The sequence below is a fragment of the Xiphias gladius genome, chromosome 15 (genome assembly GCF_016859285.1).
Source record: "Xiphias gladius isolate SHS-SW01 ecotype Sanya breed wild chromosome 15, ASM1685928v1, whole genome shotgun sequence".
NCBI classification, from domain to species: Eukaryota; Metazoa; Chordata; class Actinopteri; order Istiophoriformes; family Xiphiidae; genus Xiphias; species Xiphias gladius.
In genome coordinates, this window is record NC_053414.1 from 1,376,654 (window position 1) to 1,396,732 (window position 20,079).

At 41.8% G+C, this 20,079-nt stretch overlaps 1 protein-coding gene across 1 annotated transcript; it reads left to right on the forward strand.

Annotated features, from left to right (window-relative positions):
• Positions 1-617: 617 nt before the first annotated feature.
• afg3l2 (AFG3-like AAA ATPase 2) lies at positions 618-18,394 on the forward strand. The gene is made up of 17 exons (XM_040145825.1): positions 618-861; positions 1,868-1,967; positions 2,277-2,345; positions 3,687-3,829; positions 7,258-7,410; positions 7,899-7,973; positions 8,988-9,112; positions 9,193-9,466; positions 9,829-9,966; positions 10,922-11,075; positions 13,110-13,217; positions 14,135-14,260; positions 14,351-14,461; positions 14,822-14,937; positions 15,783-15,983; positions 16,720-16,914; positions 17,863-18,394. The coding sequence occupies exons 1-17, from the start codon at positions 778-780 to the stop codon at positions 18,100-18,102; spliced, it is 2,412 nt and encodes an 803-aa protein (XP_040001759.1). The 5' UTR covers positions 618-777; the 3' UTR covers positions 18,103-18,394.
• The last annotated feature ends 1,685 nt before the right edge of the window (positions 18,395-20,079 follow it).

Sequence of the window (20,079 nt, forward strand, 5' to 3'; positions counted from 1 at the left end):
GTACTCATAAATGGTTTACCAACAGTTATTACTGAGCAAAAACAGGCTTTTTCTGTTCAGTAATAGTGCAGTAATGCAGCAATGTCATTACCACAACATTTGATTTAAACAGGACACAGTAATGCAACAGAGACTTTATTCAAACAGAAAGGAAACATGTTCACTTCAAAATCTCATAAAAACAGCTTTTACGTCCACATGTCACATTTACTGTGTTGCTCTCTCTAAATTTCGACATTTTAAGTTTCGCACACAGATCCACAGCCAGTCACACTTTATGTATGAGTTAATACATAAGGTTAACCTGTCATAACCTGTCTGTTCGTACCATAATAACTGCAGCTATAACTGTTAATTATGACCATACACATATACAGTGTACAGTCAGAGTCCGGCTTCTGGACCCTACTAAAATACTAAATAATAACAGTAAATAACAATAAAAATATAATTAGGGAAGAGTCGGTAGTGAAGTGCGTGGACTACAACCAAACATTAATTTTACTGTTGTCAGACTCTACATTAAATTTAAGCTTCTATAATAAACATTAACGGTCTTTTCTACCCGTCACACCGGACAGATGTGGTCTCTCTCCTGGGGGGCGGCAGGGGGCGGTGTCACCTCCACAAACATCTGAACCTCCGTGAAGAAGCAGGGGACGATAAAGATGGCGGAGCGGTGTGATTACGGAACAGAAATACTGAACTTGAGCCGTGTTTAAAGGCCGTTGTACTTGTTTTTCTGACGGTCAGTGTCGTTGTGTTACCGGGGTGAGGATGGCCTACCGCTACCTGCGGCTCTCCGCGGGCTGCAGGAAGATGTTCCGGCTGCTGCTGCCCTCCAACGCTCCGGCCAGGCTGGTAGGTGGAAAACATGCTAAAATGCTAACTGTGCTAACCGGGGCAGCGGCCAAAACAAGCCCGAACAGTGACCCCGCTGACCGGCTGACAGTACTAACAGATATGAGTTAGCTCCGTTGGGTCCGGTAGATTTACCTGTGAAACGGATCAGGGCCGTTGTTGTCACTGACTCATCGGGGAGAAGTACTGTCAGACTCAGACTGGACTCAAACGCGACCCGGATGGTTTCATCAGAGACCAGTGACAGAATAAACAAACGGACTGATGTGGAGTTAAATTGTTTAAACTGCTCAGATAAGTGACAGAAAACAATTCCTTAAGAGTTGACACAGTCCTCGTACATTGTTGGTCCCGGTTACCGTTCGGTCCATTTATAGCAGGCTCGGGATTTTGTTTTTCTGCCTGTCAGCGGACTGCTGGGCTGGTCCTAGATCAGTTTCTGGGTCGTGTCCACCTCCATCTTTTTCTTTAAATGAAGAATCATGTGCTCCTACGCTGTTTCTGTCTCCTCTCTCCTCATCCTGTATGCTGTGGCGTGAATGCAGTTAATGAGCCCTGGAGGTCGTTTCAAACAATAAAGCAGCAACAGGGCTGATAACTATCTACTTCTAATGTGCTTTCTCATATGACAGGTTGCTCCATGACACCTGCTCCTGCAGTGTTTACAATATGCATGAGTGAACATTCATAGATCAAGAACAGACTTAGCTGCTGCAAAACGTGTTTACAAGCTGTAATATCTGCGGGGTCGGTGGTGGTGGTCAGTTTAATGTTTACGAGGAAATAAAAAGTGACAGTGCTTTGACATTTGAAGAAAGGCTCGTTAATGTCTGTCCGCTGCAGGGCTGGATTCACTTCTTTCATTCATGAACATAATCATTCGTTTGTCCATAATTTCATTTATTATCCGATAATTGTTCGTTTGATTTAAATGCAACACAAACCCCCAGGTGCACTCGGTGTTGTTGTTATCTGACGTCGGCCTTGTTGGATGTGTGTTGGTCAGGCGATGTGTTCGACCACGGCCGGACAGGTAGGGAGCAGGTGGAGCCTGCTCAGTGAGCTGCTGGGAGCGTACAGGAGGCTGAGCTCCAGACCACCAAAAGGTACAAAACTGTGTGTGCGCACTCATGTATGTCCATCTTTGTGAGGACCAGTTTGAGTTTCAGACCTTGGGAGTGAGGACATTAAAGTGGGGACATGTTGCAAAGTCAGGACTTTTTTTCCAGTCCTCACATTTGGCCGGTCCTTCAGACCTGGTTTTGGGGTTAGACTCAGGTTCAGATTCGGTTTAGGGTAAGTGTTGGGTATAAACATTTAGTTTTCAGGGAATACATGATGTCTGTGAGGGTCCTCACAAGTCCAGAAGTACAAACGTGCGTGTTCAGTGCAATGATGTGTTTTTCTTTCTCCAGGTTTTGAGAAATATTTTCCAGATGCTCAGAAACCTGCCAAAAACTCTGAGGCAGAAGCTGCAACCAAAGGTAGAAACTTACTGTCATCTGCTGACACGAATGATCGTATTTCTGACAGATCTCAGCTAAAAGTGTCTCTACAGCACAAACGTTCCCTACATACAACTGAGAAATTTAAACTAGTGAATCTCTCCAGCCTCAGAAAATAAGCCAGGTTAACCACAGGGGAACGCTATATAAAATCTAACGGGTCATTCCATGTCAAATCAACAGAGGCCTCCGGACTGACCATCTTGGATTTGCTTCATACTTCATGTAAACAATTTTAGCCAACACCTAGTGTGCAAAATTTTCCGCTTGTATCTTTAGTTTCTGAAATGTGGAGGCTTTTAAAAAGGGGTTGTGGCCCTGATAAATGAGTTTTGCTGAAAAATTACAAAGTTCCACAGGTCATTACTTTTGAAATATTCATGCTACATGCTTGAAATCCTCAGGGATTCTTCTGCACTATCAGATGTCTTTAATGTCTAAAATGGTGGGCCTACAGTTGCATATTTGCCAAGTTGTGGCTTGCTGAAAATTGTACTAAAAATGTGCTTCCTGCTTTGGAGCCCAATATGTTTTCACACTGAACACACATCAGACCTTTTTAAATTTTTATATATAATACTCATGTTATAATACTTTCTTAGTGGCTAAGTGCATGTCTGAAAGAAATCAAAATTTCTGATTTATGAGGAATTAAATATGGAAAAAAAAAGATTTCACACCTAAAGTTTACCCTAAAACAATCATACCACTGGGCAGAGCATGTTTTCATGAGTAAATGCATAAAATATGAAGTTGGTACCTTGAACCAAACTATATTTTGGAGGTGTCAAACAAATCATGTTTTGCTGCAAAAAACAGTTATACAATTTTAATAAGGCAATGCCAGGAATTCAAATCTTTCGAAGATATAGTGTCTATTTTAAGAGTTTGATGTCCTTTTCCAAATCCGGTGGAAGTGCTAACCTGCCTGCCAGTTGGTTTGAGTGGGGCATCAGTGATCTTCAGAATATTTGTATCTTACCCATAGATTCTCAAAATGCCACCAAAATGAATAAGCCACCGAACATGCTCCAGATGTACCGTGTTAATATGGTGTAACCGTAACAATCAATGGTGCTTTTTTCCCTCATATCTGCATATTTCGAATGTTACCAAATTTGGTATGTATATCCAGTTTGTGTTCTAGTATTTTAGTATCAACTTTACAGGCAATATGACGATAAAAAATTAGATACATAACATCAGTCAGTTGTGGTTTTGGTTCCGAGTTGCGTCTGATGTTTGGACCCTGGTATGCTTACATGCAAGTCTAGTGGCCTCCTTTGACATCCCTGTTAATTCTATCTGTTCGGTTCTCAGAAGCCAAACCTGCCAACGCTCAGAAGGCCTCTGGGAGGTCGGGAGGTGGAGGTGGAGGTGGAGGTGGAGGTGGAGGTGGGGGAGGAGGAGGCAAAAGAGGAGGTCGCAAGGAGGAGTCACACTGGTACAGCCGTCTGCAGAAGGTCAGTGTGGGGGGAGGAACAGTGTCCAGCTGCTGTTCCTCTAGTCTGACAGATGTTGCCTTTAACCCTCTGAGACCCTCATTAAGACCTTTCCATTTTTGCTTGCCTTTGTTTTTCGCATTACAAAGTTGTCTTTTTTTTACAGTATCATCAAGTTTTACACATCCCAATGTAGCGTGAACTGCTTTTATGCAGAATTATGAAATATAAGCACTCGTTTAGGGCACCGCCTCCGAAGAGGAACTTGGAAAGTGAATCCGATCAGTCTAATGCCAGAAGCCGCGACCTCTCAATTTTTTCAGATCTCCACTCTCTCCTCTAAAGGAAAGCACAGGCAACAACTGGGTCCGAATAAAAGAACTAGCATCTACAAACAAGAGAAAGAAAACAATATTAATCAATAGTTGATAAAACAAGCAATGTGATATTGGGCAGTGGTGGGAAATAATGTGTTAAGGCTATGTATGGACTGGTTATACGGATCCTGAGATGAGTGAAATTTAAGGATTAAAAGATGTTAACGGTATTCCACATCCAGCGAGTTATGAGCAGAAAAATAAAAGATGGCTTTGCCTGCTTCAGTTGGCGAGTCTAGAGACTCGCGGCCGAAGCCCAAAGCAGTTGGTGTTTGAAGTGGATAACCTTTCACGCCGAACTCCGGGTGGATCCTCCCTGAGAGGTCGTGTGTTGCCCAGGCGACAGGTTCTGCCAATGTTTCTCAATTTTTCGGTGTCTGGAAATCCGCCAGCAGACTCTTCCTTTGGTGACGCTAATTATTTCTCCGTTTCGCTAGACAACTTAAGAAGGGATTGGCGTTGGCCAAACGACACAAAACCTCAAAAAAAGTATTCTAAGGCCCTTCTGCTCTTCTGGTTCAAAATGTTGTTGGCTTTGCTTACAAAATAGGGGAGCTACAGGTTGCGCGTGCTGCCAAAACGTACTCGGAAAACACATGTTGAAGAAAAGAACAAAGAACGTGAAGACAAAAACGACAGAAGAACAGCACTGTAAAACGAGACGTGAAAAGACAATGAAGAGAGTAAGCTGTTTTTATTTCCTAGGGGGATGCAGGGTGCATTGTGGGAGTGGTGACGGTTCTTCATCAGTTGAGCTTTTCTCTCTTTCTTTCAACAAATTGTTTAATATAGAGTTTAAGTGCAAAGGTTGCACATCCTCCTACCACCATGACCCATTTAAAACATTAAGCAAAATGATGTATTTGGATGTTATTGGTGACAGAAAAGGAAGCAAACAAATGGGGATTTCACATCAGTGCATTATTCAGAAATCTTCAACATTATATGAGTAGGTAAACAAGAGAATCAGCTATTTCTAATACTGTCAATGAATACATGGGGAATTCCACAACATCAATAATAATAAAACACAATTAAGAACATTTGACGTCTATTAACTTGTGTGGTAGTGGCTTAATTAGACATAGTCACTAGATGGCAGTGTGGCTTGCATGGTAAATATTGACTGTGGGTGCATCAGGTGAGAAAGTAGGTTCAAATCCCAGTGACAGTCCTTTCATATTACCTTCGTTGTTGAAAGTTAACAGTCAGACATTGATCAAAGATGATTCCTATTGTGGTGGGATGAACTCTTTTTCATTCCGTCGGGGTTTTACTTGTTTAATCCCATTTGCCTCGTGTCCTTTTGACCTATGGGCTGGTCATATATCTGTCTGACATGGTGATAGCTGGTCTGTTTTTGGATAAGGATCCTTTGTCTCTGTGTCCTGTCTGTGGGATAGTTTCATTGCTGGAGGCCAGGAAAGGCAAACCCTTTGGGATCATAAGCTCTTTCCTTAATGCTGTCTGTGGTGCCAAGCGCATGTCTGCTACACCAGAGTCAGCACAACCTCAGCTAACCTCAGTCACTTCTATACAGTATAATAGGGGATATTAGCCCATAAAACAAAAAAGACAACTTGAATTTTTACTTTTTTTATTCAAAACAGCGATGCAAACCATAATATCGAAACAAAAACTCAAGACAAAAAGATGCACACATTTCTTTGTGTACTTTGGATTGTGCAAGAAGTGATTTGAAGCTTCTGGCTTTTCTGTTCATGACCTATGCCCGTTCTTTTGGGCAGTGTACATGGGCTCTTTTTTTTGGCTAGGAATTGTAATTATTTTCCTTCTAGTACTTCCTGTCCAGAATCTCACACACAGGGGCAACTGGCATGCCTTGGACCAGAATGGGGAATTTTTTTTTACACATTATGCCCTTTCTGCATGATGAGCCTGTCGAGGTCTCTGACTGTTTGCTGTTTGGAAGATGGGGGAGATGACTGTCTCCCCCTCCTCTGTGGTCTCTGCTGGGATGTTGTAGGTTTTGTCTGTTCTGGGAAAGTAGGCAGGGAGGGTTCTCTTCTTCCCCTTCTCCTCTTGGGATTCCCTCTGGGAGTGGTGGGCTGTGGTGGAGGTCCTGAAGGGGACATCTGTGCCTGCAGAGGGTATATTTGTGGTTGGTCGGGGGGAGACGGGATTGAAATCGCTACAATAGTTTACAGTAGTATTTGGTTTATTTCACATACTATTTTTCTTCCACCATACACTATTCTACAATAAAAGTCTGTTTATTTTACAGACAATACCATTTACTGTACCACGCTATGATTGTATTGCTTACAGGGAAAACGCACACAGTATCATCATTATAGAACAATACATCTGTAATGCTAGATCACATTTCCCCGCTCTGTAGCCTACGTAATCCATGACAATTTGGATGATTTCATAACAGCATCACTTAACTTTCCTCGTAAGGATCTATCCCGTCGCCCAAATTCCTCTTCGTCCTCAGAAAAGCACGACTCGGGCGCAGAGTCGTTCTCATTCTCCTCCTTGAAAAAAATCAGCTCAAGAGACTCATCTTTCTTGCCACATCTTTCTGTCTTCTTTCTGTCTCTACAATACACTTAGATCAACTTCTCTTTGCTTTGAGCTCAGAATAATTCAGTGTGTCTGCCGTTTGTGTATCCAGGTAACCGTCAGCCAAGCCTCCGAATATGACTGGAGCCAACTCAGAGATGTGACTGTATACGTCTTAACAAAAAATGGTGGATGAGAATTGATCTATGTATGTACATACAGATGACATATGCAAGGCGCCAGGCACAATGGGAGGCTATCCAGATCTTTCCCAACTTTATGTATTAGTTTATTGACGGGAAGGAAATGGCTAACATGGACAAACAGGGGCTTGCCGGAAAACGCGGTTTCTGTACGTTACCAGGAAAAACACAGTAATGACGAGTAATGACGCTCTAAAGACAATATGATGTATGGGAGCGTATATGCCCGCGCGGGCCTCAGAGGGTTAAAGGTGTTATTCAGCTGCTAGCTGTGCCCACCTGGTTAGACAGGTGTGTGTTCTTTTGGGTGTGGATCTGATGTCAGGTCTGTTCGTTTCAGGGTGACATTCCCTGGGATGATAAGGAGTTTCGGATGTACTTCCTGGGCGGAGCAGCGTTCTGGACCACCGTCACTTACTATTTCTTCTTCAGGGACGGAGGACGAGAGGTCACCTGGAAAGACTTTGTCAACAACTACTTGGCCAAAGGAGTGGTGAGGAGAACACCTGTGATCTGATGTCATCACTGTAACATGTTAAACCCCGTGCCACGGTGTCCATCTTAACAAACTCCTGTGGTTTGTTGAAATGTTGTAGAAACTCACTGAACGTATTGAGTTTCCACCTACTGATAACATCCTGCAGTTTCATCAAAGATCCAGAACAACATGAGGCATAATATACATGATACTGTAGAGAGTGGAGAGACCTCTTTTCTAAATTTAATGAACCTTGAATGGAAAATCTCCAATTTAACAGATTAGTGTGAACCTGTTATGACTCCAATATAACTTAACCAGAGAGGCTGCCAGTCCGAGCCCATTTGTGTGCTTTTTGGCTTTAATGCCTGCATTTGTGTACAAAATGAGAAGACTACATTTCTCACTTCTCTGCAGAAACAGGCTCCCCTTCTTTTTTCTTTGTGTTACTACTGACTGAATCAGAAAACTTTTTATTTATGTTTCACTGTTTTATCCATCAGGTGGATCGGTTAGAAGTTGTCAACAAGCGCTATGTCAAAGTGGTTTTCTCTACTGGGAAGACGCCGGTGGACGGGGTGAGTGAGAAACTCACTTTACAAAAACTGGACATCTTACTGTTGAATTTAAAATCAATTTTAATTCGAATTTAATCATTTTTATGTATTCAATTTACTGCTCTTATCATTTAAACATCATCAAATTAATGCTGTAGTTATTATTTTTGAATGTCTTATTTAATTTTACTAAACTAGATTTGTTGTTATTGTTAAAGTACATTATCGACAGTGTAAACAAGCAGTATGAATACATCACTCTGTCTCCCAGGATCCTGTGTGTGTGCTGTGTCTTTATGCAGTGGGATGACAGTCACAGTCATGTCCAACAAATAAACCAATTACAATCAAACCACAAACAAAAGATTCCTGAAGTGAAAATCGTAGCTCATGCTCCCTCTCCAGAAATTTGCCAAAGGTCACTCACCATATATCCTCAAAACACAGAAAATACAACACAAGCGATTCAACATTTCAGTCCAGTTCATCTCCCGCTGTAGAAACAGTTTATTTTCAGTGCTCATAAATGGAGTCTGTACTCAACTAAAAATATTCTGTTCACAAGCAGTTCAAGGATTCAGACAGCTCAGACCTCCCCAATAACAGTTCAAACACAAATGATCCTCTCCTCTTGAGGTAAAGACTCACAGTTGACACACCTTGGTCTGTTGGATGCCCCCCCCCCCCAGAATAAAAAGTCTTTGTGGTTAGCTCTGTTAAGGCTGGAGGTGTTACCTGCTTATTAGTCGGTAGTTCGACTCAGCCGGGAAGTAGTTGCTCCGGCATCTCTCAGTCCAGATCTGAAATTGTGGAGAATGATCCGGGAGTTTTGACAGGTTTTTAAATGCAAAGTGTTTGACCAAAGGTGGACGTGAACACACCAATTGACAAACTAAAGACAAGCCAAGTTCACAGAAGTGGCTCATTTTCCTGGTGAATTTTGTCATCCACTCGCTGCAGCAGCTGCATACATCGTGTTAGTGAACAAACATAAAGTGAAGCAGGAGATTCAGTCTGTCTCTTTGTCTCTTTCAGCAGTACATCTGGTTCAACATTGGCAGTGTTGACACGTTTGAGAGGAATCTGGAGACGGCTCAGTATGAGCTCGGCATTGAGGGAGAGAACAGACTGCCGGTGGTTTATTCCACCGAGAGCGACGGGTCAGGTTCAACATCTGTCATCATCACAGAGTATAGGTTTATACATGTATGTGACTCTAAAGTTTGTCCTTCCTATCCAGCACTTTTCTACTGAGCATGCTCCCCACGGTGCTCATCATTGGCTTCCTGCTGTTCATGCTGCGGCGGGGTCCAGCGGGGGCGGGGCGACCTGGCCGGGGGATGGGCGGATTGTTCAGTGTCAGCGAGACGACAGCGAAGATCCTGAAAGACGAGATTGATGTGAAGTTCAAAGATGTGGCGGGCTGCGAGGAGGCTAAACTGGAGATCATGGAGTTTGTCAACTTCCTGAAGAACCCCAAACAGTACCAGGACCTGGGCGCCAAGATCCCAAAGGTGAGAGGGGGGGCAAGTTTCTCAACATGAGGGAAGGGGTAGGATCCCAAAGGTTAGGGCAGGACCAAGATCCCTGAGGGAGGGCAGGAACAAGACAGTGTGCCAGACATTTACAAGAACTCTTTTTGGAAGTGGACATTTTTTGGGGGGGGAGTTTCTTTGACATTTGGGATACAATAGTGCCTCATTGTCAATTCTAAAGGGGGGCGCTGCTCTGCTGATTGTCAGCCAGGAAACCTTTTTCCATTTGGGTTATTTTGATTCCAAATGGGAAACTTTGTGTCCACGCTCAGTACATTGCTCTAATGGAGGTCAAATAGGCTACTTTTTGACCAAAATCATTGTTTATTATGTTTTTATAGGGAGCCATCTTGACGGGTCCTCCAGGAACAGGAAAAACCCTTCTGGCCAAAGCGACGGCCGGTGAGGCCAATGTACCGTTCATCACCGTCAACGGCTCTGAGTTCCTGGAGATGTTTGTTGGTGTCGGCCCGGCCAGAGTGAGGAACAGTTTTACACTTTTGATTTAGTTTGTTTCAAATTCAACTTAAACCCTTAAATACCAGGTCACTGTATTATTTACAAATTTTACTTGACTGAGTTTAAATACACTTTTAGACTTTTTAAAATCCTTTTTCTTTTTTTTCTTTTTTTCTTTAATAACCATTGAAGGAGGTAGTTGACATAGAAAAGAAAAAAGTAAGATAACAGTAACACATTTTCATTGCAATAGTGAAATAGAGTTGTTATACCTGCTGGGACATATATGTCCATCACAGCAGCAGGGATTTACCTTTGACCTCCAGCACCAGCTGATGTGTGATAAATAAATACTGTATCAGCCTGAATATAAGAGGACCTCTTTTTCTGGAATTGAGGCTTGAATAAGTGGAGGTCATCTCACCAATGTGTGTTGACACGCTGGTGAGATGAAGCAATGTAGCGCCGTCGGCTACAGAGAGCGATGCATTATGGTTTGTTGTTGAGCTAGCGAGTGTTTTCAGTCCGTTTATAGTGGGTCTGTCGGAGTCAGTCGGCACTAAAAGGGTTTGGTTAGTCCAGCTTCACCTGCGTTCACAGCATCTCCGACGTCTTTACTGCAGAAATGAACCAGGGAGAAAATCTGTCAAACGGCCGAGAATCACAGATGATGGGCTCAAAAAGACTGAAAAATACTGACGGTCAGAGGAAACGATTCTGACCTTCAACGGTCTGACAGGAGAGACAGTGAGTCTGTGAGTCTGTGACTGAAAGAACAGGTGTACTGATGTCGGTTTTCGTGTTGCTTCACTGATGAGGACTCACTTTTCCTTGGATTAATGGGATCTCACGGAACCTTTCCAACAGGACCGGTCTCACAGTGTGTTGTATTTTCAGGCTAGTATGGTAAATGTCTGAGGCTGAACACAGAGCATTTTGTAACCCAGAGTCCTCCTGATGTCACTTCCTGTGCAGGTGAGAGATCTGTTCGTCATGGCGAGGAAGAACGCCCCCTGCATCCTCTTCATCGATGAGATTGACGCCGTAGGACGAAAACGAGGACGAGGGAACTTTGGGGGACAGAGCGAGCAGGAGAACACACTGAACCAGTTGCTGGTGGAGATGGATGGTGGGTGGGACGGTGGGAACTATGGGAAAGACACACAAATCAGGGCTTAATTAATTAGTAGATGTTAATTACAGATATTATTAAACCTCAAATATCTTTATTGAGTCAAAGGCTATATATACAATATACTGTTGTGTAAATTTCTTTCATATGAAAAAAAAATGAAATCATATCCCTCTACGTTAACAGAAATAAAGCTAAAATAAATGTTTAATTAATATAAATTAGAAATGAACAATGATAAATAAATAAAAAATAAATGTGTACATATTCAATAAAAACCATAAAATAAATCTAAGTCTTAGAACAGGAACAGAACTCAGTTAAGGCAGTCTAAGGACATCAGTTTCCACCTTTTATCTTCGCCTTTAGTCCTCCTTACCTTCTAAACCTCGCCTGTTTCCCTGTCCGCTACCCTTCAGAGGCTAGGATTCAGGAATTACTGTGTGCGAGATGTGGTATGAGGGTTTGCCAGATCGTATTATATTGCGGGAGGCTGCCCTTTAAGATACATCTTGTCCTCTCCACACGTAGCCACATTCTGGAGGTAGGAGCTGTTGTTTTTTTTCCATGACACAAGTACTAGTTTTTTTGCTGTGATGACGTAGGAAGAGAGGAATCGTTGATGGGCTGTGATGAGTCTTCTGAATGCTTCAGATACTCAGAGAATAATTAATAAATGTTCTAGTTCGACTGAATTATTAATAAGTTAAAAGATAATGTTAAAAATATCAGACCAGAAAGATTCAACATTGGGGCATAATATGAAGCTAAGCAAAAGACTTTTCTAGATAGATTTGGTTATATGCTGTGTATTCTTGCCTTGGAGCAATGGTACCATGTAGTATTTGAAATTGTATAAGACAGTGTCTGGGATTATTTGAGCATTTGTTTATGTGTTCAAGACTTTCTTTCCATATGTCATCTGGTATTTGAATACCTATTTCCTTTCCCAAGTGGCCTTAATCCTTTCATAGGATGAAGAGGTTGTTGATATAGGGTGTCATATAGGTAGGAGATGAAATTGTCTCGATACGATGACGTTTGAAGACAATTGTCTATTGTTGATTTTCTTTCAGTTTCGAATCCTACAAAATATTTTTGTATCTAATCTTTGATTTGTTAGGATCAAAAAAGCCACTGTTTGGGAGATTGAATTTCACTCTATGTTCAAAAGGTTTTAATCAAAATTGGATGGGGTCAATGTGGGGTTTCTTTCAATGGGTAGAGCGAGATATATAGGTTTAAGACCGATATGAGATTTAACTTGTTTCCATATACGTTTTAGGTTATGTATGATAGGATTGTGGTTGTAGATTGATTTGTCAGTTGGAGTTGGAGCTAGGAGAATAGTGCCTGTGGAATAGGGATGACAATCTTTCTGTTCTATTCAACCAGTTAGGTTATAGAGCTAGAGGTATCTAGGCAGAAAGCAAAGTTGGTTTTATAGGAATGGACTGGTATCTAAATCTATTCCAATTAATACTGTATACTGAAAATGTACCAAATAGGTTAATTTTTCCAATGGTTGTTGGTATAGTGCTTTGTGGTTTTATTATTTACAGGAGAATATCATCTGCATACAGTGATATTTTGTTTGTTGTTTCTTTTGTGTCGTAGTCAAAGATTTGGGGGTCTAATCGAATACCCTCGGCAAGCGGTTCTATGGCTAGTTCAAATATTAACACAGATAAAGGGCAGCCCTGTCTTATCCCTGTAAACAATTTAAAGCGAGGGGGTAGCGTCTGGTTTGTGAGAATTAACCCTGCAGGTTATCTGTTACAAATTCCTCAGTATGTCACAGTCCATTCATTTATCGTGGAGTTTTCCCTTAAAACACATTAAAATACCTTAATGACGTCCTTATTAACACATTTTTAAATGGAATTTTTAAATAACAAAGAATCTGTTTTGGGAGCTGTAAAACAGAGTCACGGAGACAATCTCTTTTCTCCTCTAAAATAACTTTATTGATAATAAGTCAAAAAGAGAAGTGACAGGAAGTCAGAGGTCTCACTCCTCTTTGTTTTTTAGGCTTCAACACGGCAACCAATGTTGTGGTTCTGGCAGGAACCAACAGGCCGGACATCTTGGACCCGGCTCTGATGAGACCCGGACGCTTCGACAGGCAGATTTACATTGGTGAGAGACTCTGGTTTTCGTTTTTTTTTTTTTAAGAATTTAACACAGATTAACAGAAGATTTCTCCAGGAGTTCAGGCTTTTGTTTCCACATCAGGAGAACAGGGGAGGATGGAGCAGAGAGGGTTTCAGGGTTTCAATTATTTCTTTAATCTCAAGATCAAGAGTTATTTATCTCATTATCTCAGGAAAACTGAAGTTTTTTTTTTTGTTTTTGTTTTTTGCAGTTAGATAATATTAATAATCGCAAATCTGTTATCTGTTATCTTCATTATCAATACGTCTGAAAATTATTTTCTTCAATAATCAATTGATTGTTCAGTGATTAAAATGTCATGCTGAGCTCACTGTCAGAGAAAACTGAGAAACTAGAAAATATTCACGTGAGAAACTGGAACCAGAGAATTTTCAGCATTTTTCCTTTAAAGACTTATTTGTCAATTATCATCATTTTTGCCGATTAATTTTCTGTCAATTGATGAATGAATCAACGAATCGTTTCAGCTGTAGTGTCCTGGTTGGAGTCTGAGGAAGCAATGACACTGACATGTAGGGGGGGTCACAGGGGCCCAATAACCAATCTCTCCCTCTGGGCCCCTCACGAGGATAAACAGATCAAAAATGTCTTACAGAACTGTCACATACTTCTTCATGGGTTGTAGGTGTGGTGTTTGTTTTTATAAGTGAAATGTGTCAAATTTAAAATGAGAGGAAATTATGTCGTGTGACGAATCTCAGTTTTCACATTGTGAATTTGGCGAAACAAGCTTTTGGTTTGGTTCCGGTGGCTGGTTATTCATCGTATGTCGTTTCTCTGTCTTTCCTGTCTCAGCCGCTGACAATCAAATAAAAAAGAAAACATGCCAGAAAAAATCATAAAGAAATCTGAAGTTACCTGTCTCTGGAATTGTGTCTCAGGTCCCCCTGATATTAAAGGTCGAGCCTCAATCTTTAAAGTTCACCTGCGTCCTCTGAAGCTGGAGGCCAACATGGACAAAGACGCCCTGGCCAAAAAGATGGCTGCCCTCACGCCTGGATTCTCAGGTAAACATACGGTTTTATTTTATTTTATTTCTCCTCCATTAAAAAGTTATAACTTCTCTGGGTTTATTCTCCCTGTTTTCTGATTGTCAGGCGCCGACATTGCTAACGTTTGTAATGAGGCGGCTCTGATCGCCGCCCGCCACCTTTCAGACGCTATCAACCAGAAACACTTTGAACAGGCCATCGAGAGGGTCATCGGAGGTGAGACCAGACTGAGACCAGACTGAGACCAGACTGAGACCAGACTGAGACCAGACTGAGACCAGACTGAGACCAGACTGAGACCAGACTGAGACCAGACTGAGACCTGACTGAGACCTGACTGAGACCTGACTGAGACCTGGACGATCCAGGACCATCAAACACAGAAACCAGGAGACTGAGTATTTGATCCTGTGTGAAACCGTCAGACTGTGGTTGTAACACTTTTCTATAAGTTTTGATTCACCATTTTGCTGCTGCTGTAATTGAGGTTCAGTGTGGAGACACTGAGAACTGAGATTTAACCTGCTGAACCTTCAAAACACGATGAATAAATAGCTCTTGCTGTTAATGTTTGAGGTCTGGAGAAGAAGACTCAGGTCCTGCAGCCGGAGGAGAAGAAGACAGTGGCGTATCATGAAGCCGGTCATGCCGTCGCTGGATGGTTTCTGGAGCATGCTGACCCTCTACTAAAGGTCACACTTACTGTATAACTGGAAAAACTGTTAAAATGGATGTGTTGTTCTGCTGCCTGAGCCATCTCCACTGTGGGTTGGGGACATGTCCCCCTCAATGTCCTCACTAAAATCTCTCAGAAGTGTCCTCTGAATGTCCAGCTGCTCAGAGTCCAGTCGATAAAAATGTGTCGATTCAAGTCACCTTCAGGTATTACCTTTGGCTCACACCAGGAGACATCCAGTACTCACTTCAGTCTGCTTCACACAAACCAGGTACTAGTCTAAAGATGATGAAACGGTGCGAAGCAGACTGAGACCTCTCCGCCTCTGATTGCTGCAGGTAGTTGGGATTGTGTTTAGCCAGAGGGCAAAACCTGGAGTCACTGCTCAGGCCTGAAAAACGTGACCCTATATACTTGTTTAATGGCTAAAAAAGGAAAATGATTCCATTTATATTTTGATGTACAGTTAATATTCTTCATAAAAAGATGCCAGAACAAAACATTTCACAGTATTTTTAAGTATCAGGTCTCTGTCATCAGAACTAAGTGTGATTATTTTTAACAGTTTTGCTGCAGTGTGTCTCTAATTCTTCTGTCATATTATCCTTATTACATTTAATCAGGAAACATCAAGCCTTTTAACATTTTTTGCAGCAATATTCATTTTAGTTTGGTGATGCTGACCAATCTGACCATTACTGTGTAAAGCACTAGTAGCTATAATGTATCACAATATGTTATTTTATTTTCAAGATACCTACCTCTGAAACCAGACCAACACTCTGGGAGTCTTACATTGATGATCATTTATTTCAGTGAAGTTGTGCATGACAGATTGTGTTCTTGTTGTTACCTGTGCAGGTGTCCATCATCCCTAGGGGTAAGGGTCTGGGTTATGCACAGTACCTGCCGAAAGAGCAGTATCTGTACACCAAAGAGCAGCTGCTGGACCGGATGTGTATGACTCTGGGAGGACGAGTCTCTGAGGAAATCTTCTTCGGTCGGATAACCACTGGAGCTCAGGACGACCTCCGAAAGGTCACCCAGAGCGCCTATGCACAGGTCAGAGGTCACACAGGTCAGAGGTGTCAGAGTTTCAAGTCAGTCGCTCACAGAGTTCAGACATATAGATGGAATGATTTTCCTTTATAAAATATTTTTGTTTAAGCTTTTAGTAAACACGGGACGAAAAATCTCCAGTACCATTGTTCCAGAATTATTATTTTTCAATTGGTTGTTCCATCAGTTTATCCATCCATTTTCTCATGCTTACCCAGGTTCAGATCGTGTTTCATTATCAATTAATTATATCAGGAGTTATTGTTATATACAGTTGAAAGTACTGACTAAAGTGTGACGTAAATGTTAATAAATTCATGCCCTTGGTAAATAATTCTAGGCCTTATCACCCGCTCTAGTTTTCATTGATATCTTTCATACTTTGATCGGTATGATGGTGGAACAGGTATTAAATTAATTTCTATGTGGGGTTTCTTGGACTCAGCATTCATATGTAGACAAAACACTGAACGTGAAAGTGAACGATTAAATTGATTGACTAATTTGTAATGGCCACAGCATTAAAACCAGGTACCAGTTTTAATGCTGTGGCCAATTGGTTTAAATTGTGTGTGTGTGTGTGTGTGTGTGTGTGTGTGTGTGTGTGTGTGTGTGTGTGTGTGTGTGTGTGTGTGTGTGTGTGTGTGTGTGTGTGTGTGTGTGTGTGTGTGTGTGTGTGTGTGTGTGTGTGTGTGTTTTCCTGTCGGTCTGATCTCCTGCTTTCTGTGTTCTGCTGCAGATAGTTCAGTTTGGGATGAATGCAAAGGTGGGTCAAGTTTCCTTCGACCTCCCTCGGCAGGGTGAGATGGTTATGGAGAAACCATACAGCGAAGCTACGGCTCGCCTTATCGACACTGAGGTCAGAACCCTCATCAGCGAGGCTTACCAGAGAACCCATCAACTGCTGAATGACAAGAAGGAAGAGGTTGAGAAGGTACCAACAATCAACAGTGGTTGCTCTAGATCATCTTTAAGAACATCCACATATCCTCAACACATTATTCATTCGAGACCTCAAAGGTGGAGATGAGGTGCTTGTGGAACTCCACATAAATCAGGTTCTAAATACACATAAGAGAAATTGGAACCCTAGGTTTTACATCACCTTGTGAAATCTGGGGGAATGCCCTTCTAGAACTGTCTGCTGGACAAGCAGGGTTGTATTTCTACAAAGCAGGGTTCTAGGTCATTCATGCTGACCTCTAATACACACAGGCTTGTAGAATGTTCTCCATTTGGTCTTGTAAAACCTACGCCTATAATTACAAAAGTTTTCATCATTAACTAGAACCCCGACATAAAACCATGACATTGAGTTCTTGCGCATTCCTTTGCTGAGAACTCTACGACTCGTTGGATGTTTAAAACCCTTGCTCCACTGCGTTGCACACTCATGTTTTAGAGTGCTCTCAATCTGTTGTTTTAAAAAATGTTTGCCTCATAAATTAAAACTAGTTCTTACTTATAGAAATCTCTCATTGAGTTCTAGATCATTTCTGTGCTGAGAACTCAGAACCCTGCTCAGACCTAGAATACTGCTTTGAAACCATGCTCTATGTACTCTAGGCTATTCTGAGTAAACACACAGAGGTCTAGAATGTTCTCTTCTGTTCTACAATCTACTATTATAACAAAACCAAAAAAAATTCCGCTTAAACGAGAAACAGCTCTGACATATATAACCCAATCTTACAGTTCTTGAACATTTTTTTTGTCAAGATCTTCAGGTTAAGAATTGCAGTGTGGAGCTCTAAAATCTTCACTCTAGATCATAACTCAAGTTCAGGCTTCTAGGTCATTCACAGCAATTACAGCACACAAACACACTCATGCTTCACCAGAGTTCTGACCCTATACTTTGTGTTCCTGTGGTGTTTGTCAGGTGGCACTGCGACTGCTGGAGAAGGAGGTTCTGGATAAGAGCGACATGTTGGAGTTGCTGGGAAAACGTCCGTTTGCAGAGAAGTCGACGTACGAAGAGTTTGTGGAGGGAACCGGTGGCGAAGACGAGGACACGACCCTGCCAGAGGGTCTGAAAGACTGGAACCAGGAGAGGAAGGACAAGGAGGAGAGCCAGGACGAGCAGGTGGCACGCCAGATCTCTGGAGGAATGCCTTTCTAGAACATTATGATGGATGTCTGGGTTCTACCACCAACCTAAGCTGACTGCCAGAATAAACATCAAGAGCTCAGCAGATGCTCATAGAACCTTTTCTCTGGAGTTCTGCACCAAACACCAAACCTTGAACCTATAGGGTCCATAAATGTTGGACATCTCGGTTCTACCACCAACCTAAACTATGACCTAACCCTCGCACGTGTCTAGACCTTGTTCTACGGTCACGTCACCTACATCTGTGAGGTCTAAAACCCTCTCATTGACTTCAGTAATAATAAAAAACATCAAACACTCACTGAGAACCTACTTTTTGGCATTCTGCACGAAAGACCAACCCTTCACCCTATAAAACTCTAGAATATTCTGTCGGACGTCTGGGTTCTACCACCAATCCAAACTATGACTCAAACTGCAATCACCTCTTCTCCCATCTACATGGTCTATAACCCATTCACTGAATTTGACAACTCTGCACACACTTCTAGAACTGTGTCTCTAGAGTTCAGCACTCATCTTCACCGCCAAACCATCTCCTAATTGTTCTAGAACCATCACCTTATGGAACCATTGCACTGAGTTTACATGCAGGAAACTCTCCGCAGGAATGTTCTAGAACTGTATCATCAGTTGTAGAACTCTTTCCTGTTTTGAGGACAAGAGCAGTCACTCCAACATTGGGTTCTAGAACACTCACATTCATACATGTACTTCTAAATTGTCATTGTGTTCTGGAATATTTCTATACAGAGAACTGTTCTCTACTCTAGAAACCTAATACTCTGCAGGTCTCTGAGAGACAACCTCCCTATTGTAGAACCTGTAGAACCCCATCTCTTTTTGTGTTGGGAACTCTGCGTAGAGCTGTAAAAGCAGTTCTAGAAATGTTTTCTATATTGAGATCTTGCTCCAACACAGAGTTCTATATCACATAAATGTTCCAAAGCAGGGATCTAGGTTAATTACAGCAGACACACTCTTCTAGAATGTTCTCCAAATGTAATTCTACAATGTACATCTTTAACAACAGATCTGTAACTCATAAACGAGAACTAGCTCCGACTCATAGAACTAGAGTTATTGAGTTCTAGAATACAGTATTGTTCTACAAATAACTATTCTTTGTATAGAACTCTAGAGGCTCCTCTACTAGAGAAGCCTTGCAAAGATTCTAGAATAATCAAATCCACACTTACCTTCGATGTTAAAACATTTACTCCAACGAGGGGTTCTAGATCAGTCAGAGAATGTACACACATTTCTAGAATGTTCTCCCTCTGGTTGTTCTGAGATCTTTGTCACTGAGCTCTAAAACACATTTTCACCAAGAACTTTGAAAGTGTTCGGATTTAGAGCCTTAGAACCTTTTGGATAAGTTACAAGACATGCACTTGCTTTTAAAGTTCTACAATCTGTAACAACAAATCGTTTTTGTAAACTAGAACCAGCGCTAGGACCCTTTTCAAACCAGTTGATAACTCTTTGGTATAATTGGTAGCCTTTGCTCTAAAGCAGGGTTCTAGGCCATTCAAAACGTACACAAACTTCTAGAAAGTGAGTTCTGGAAAATTTCTCTACAGAGAACTGTTCTCTGCATAGAACTGTAGAACCATTTTCTGCTCTAGAAGACTTACTTGAATGCAGGATTCTACATCAAACATACGTCAGAAACTTTTAGTTCAACTATGACCTATAGAACCAAGAGTATCTCTGTATATGCAGAACTCCTGTTGCAGGTTCCTGATCTGGACTCTGCAGCAGCTGGGTCCTTGTCTCTGGCCAAACTGTTTGACTTTCTCATCTGCTGGGTATGGAGAACAAACAGAACAACAGAGCGTTACAGTCGATACTTCAATAGAACCAAAAATCAGTGACTCTGAACATGAAGTTATCGAGTGTCGACTTTGTGAGCGCAGAGTTCTTCATAAAACCCCAAGGTCCCAGTAGAATCGCCTGCTGATGGAAGAAAAGTGCAGCCATGAG

Coding starts and splice junctions, on each gene's coding strand:
- afg3l2 (XM_040145825.1), top strand. CDS start 778: ATGGCCTACCGCTACCTGCGGCTCTCCGCGGGCTGCAGGAAGATGTTC. Junction 9,113..9,192: donor TATTCCACCGAGAGCGACGG/GTCAGGTTCAAC, acceptor CTTCCTATCCAG/CACTTTTCTACTGAGCATGC. Junction 11,076..13,109: donor GTTGCTGGTGGAGATGGATG/GTGGGTGGGACG, acceptor TTTGTTTTTTAG/GCTTCAACACGGCAACCAAT.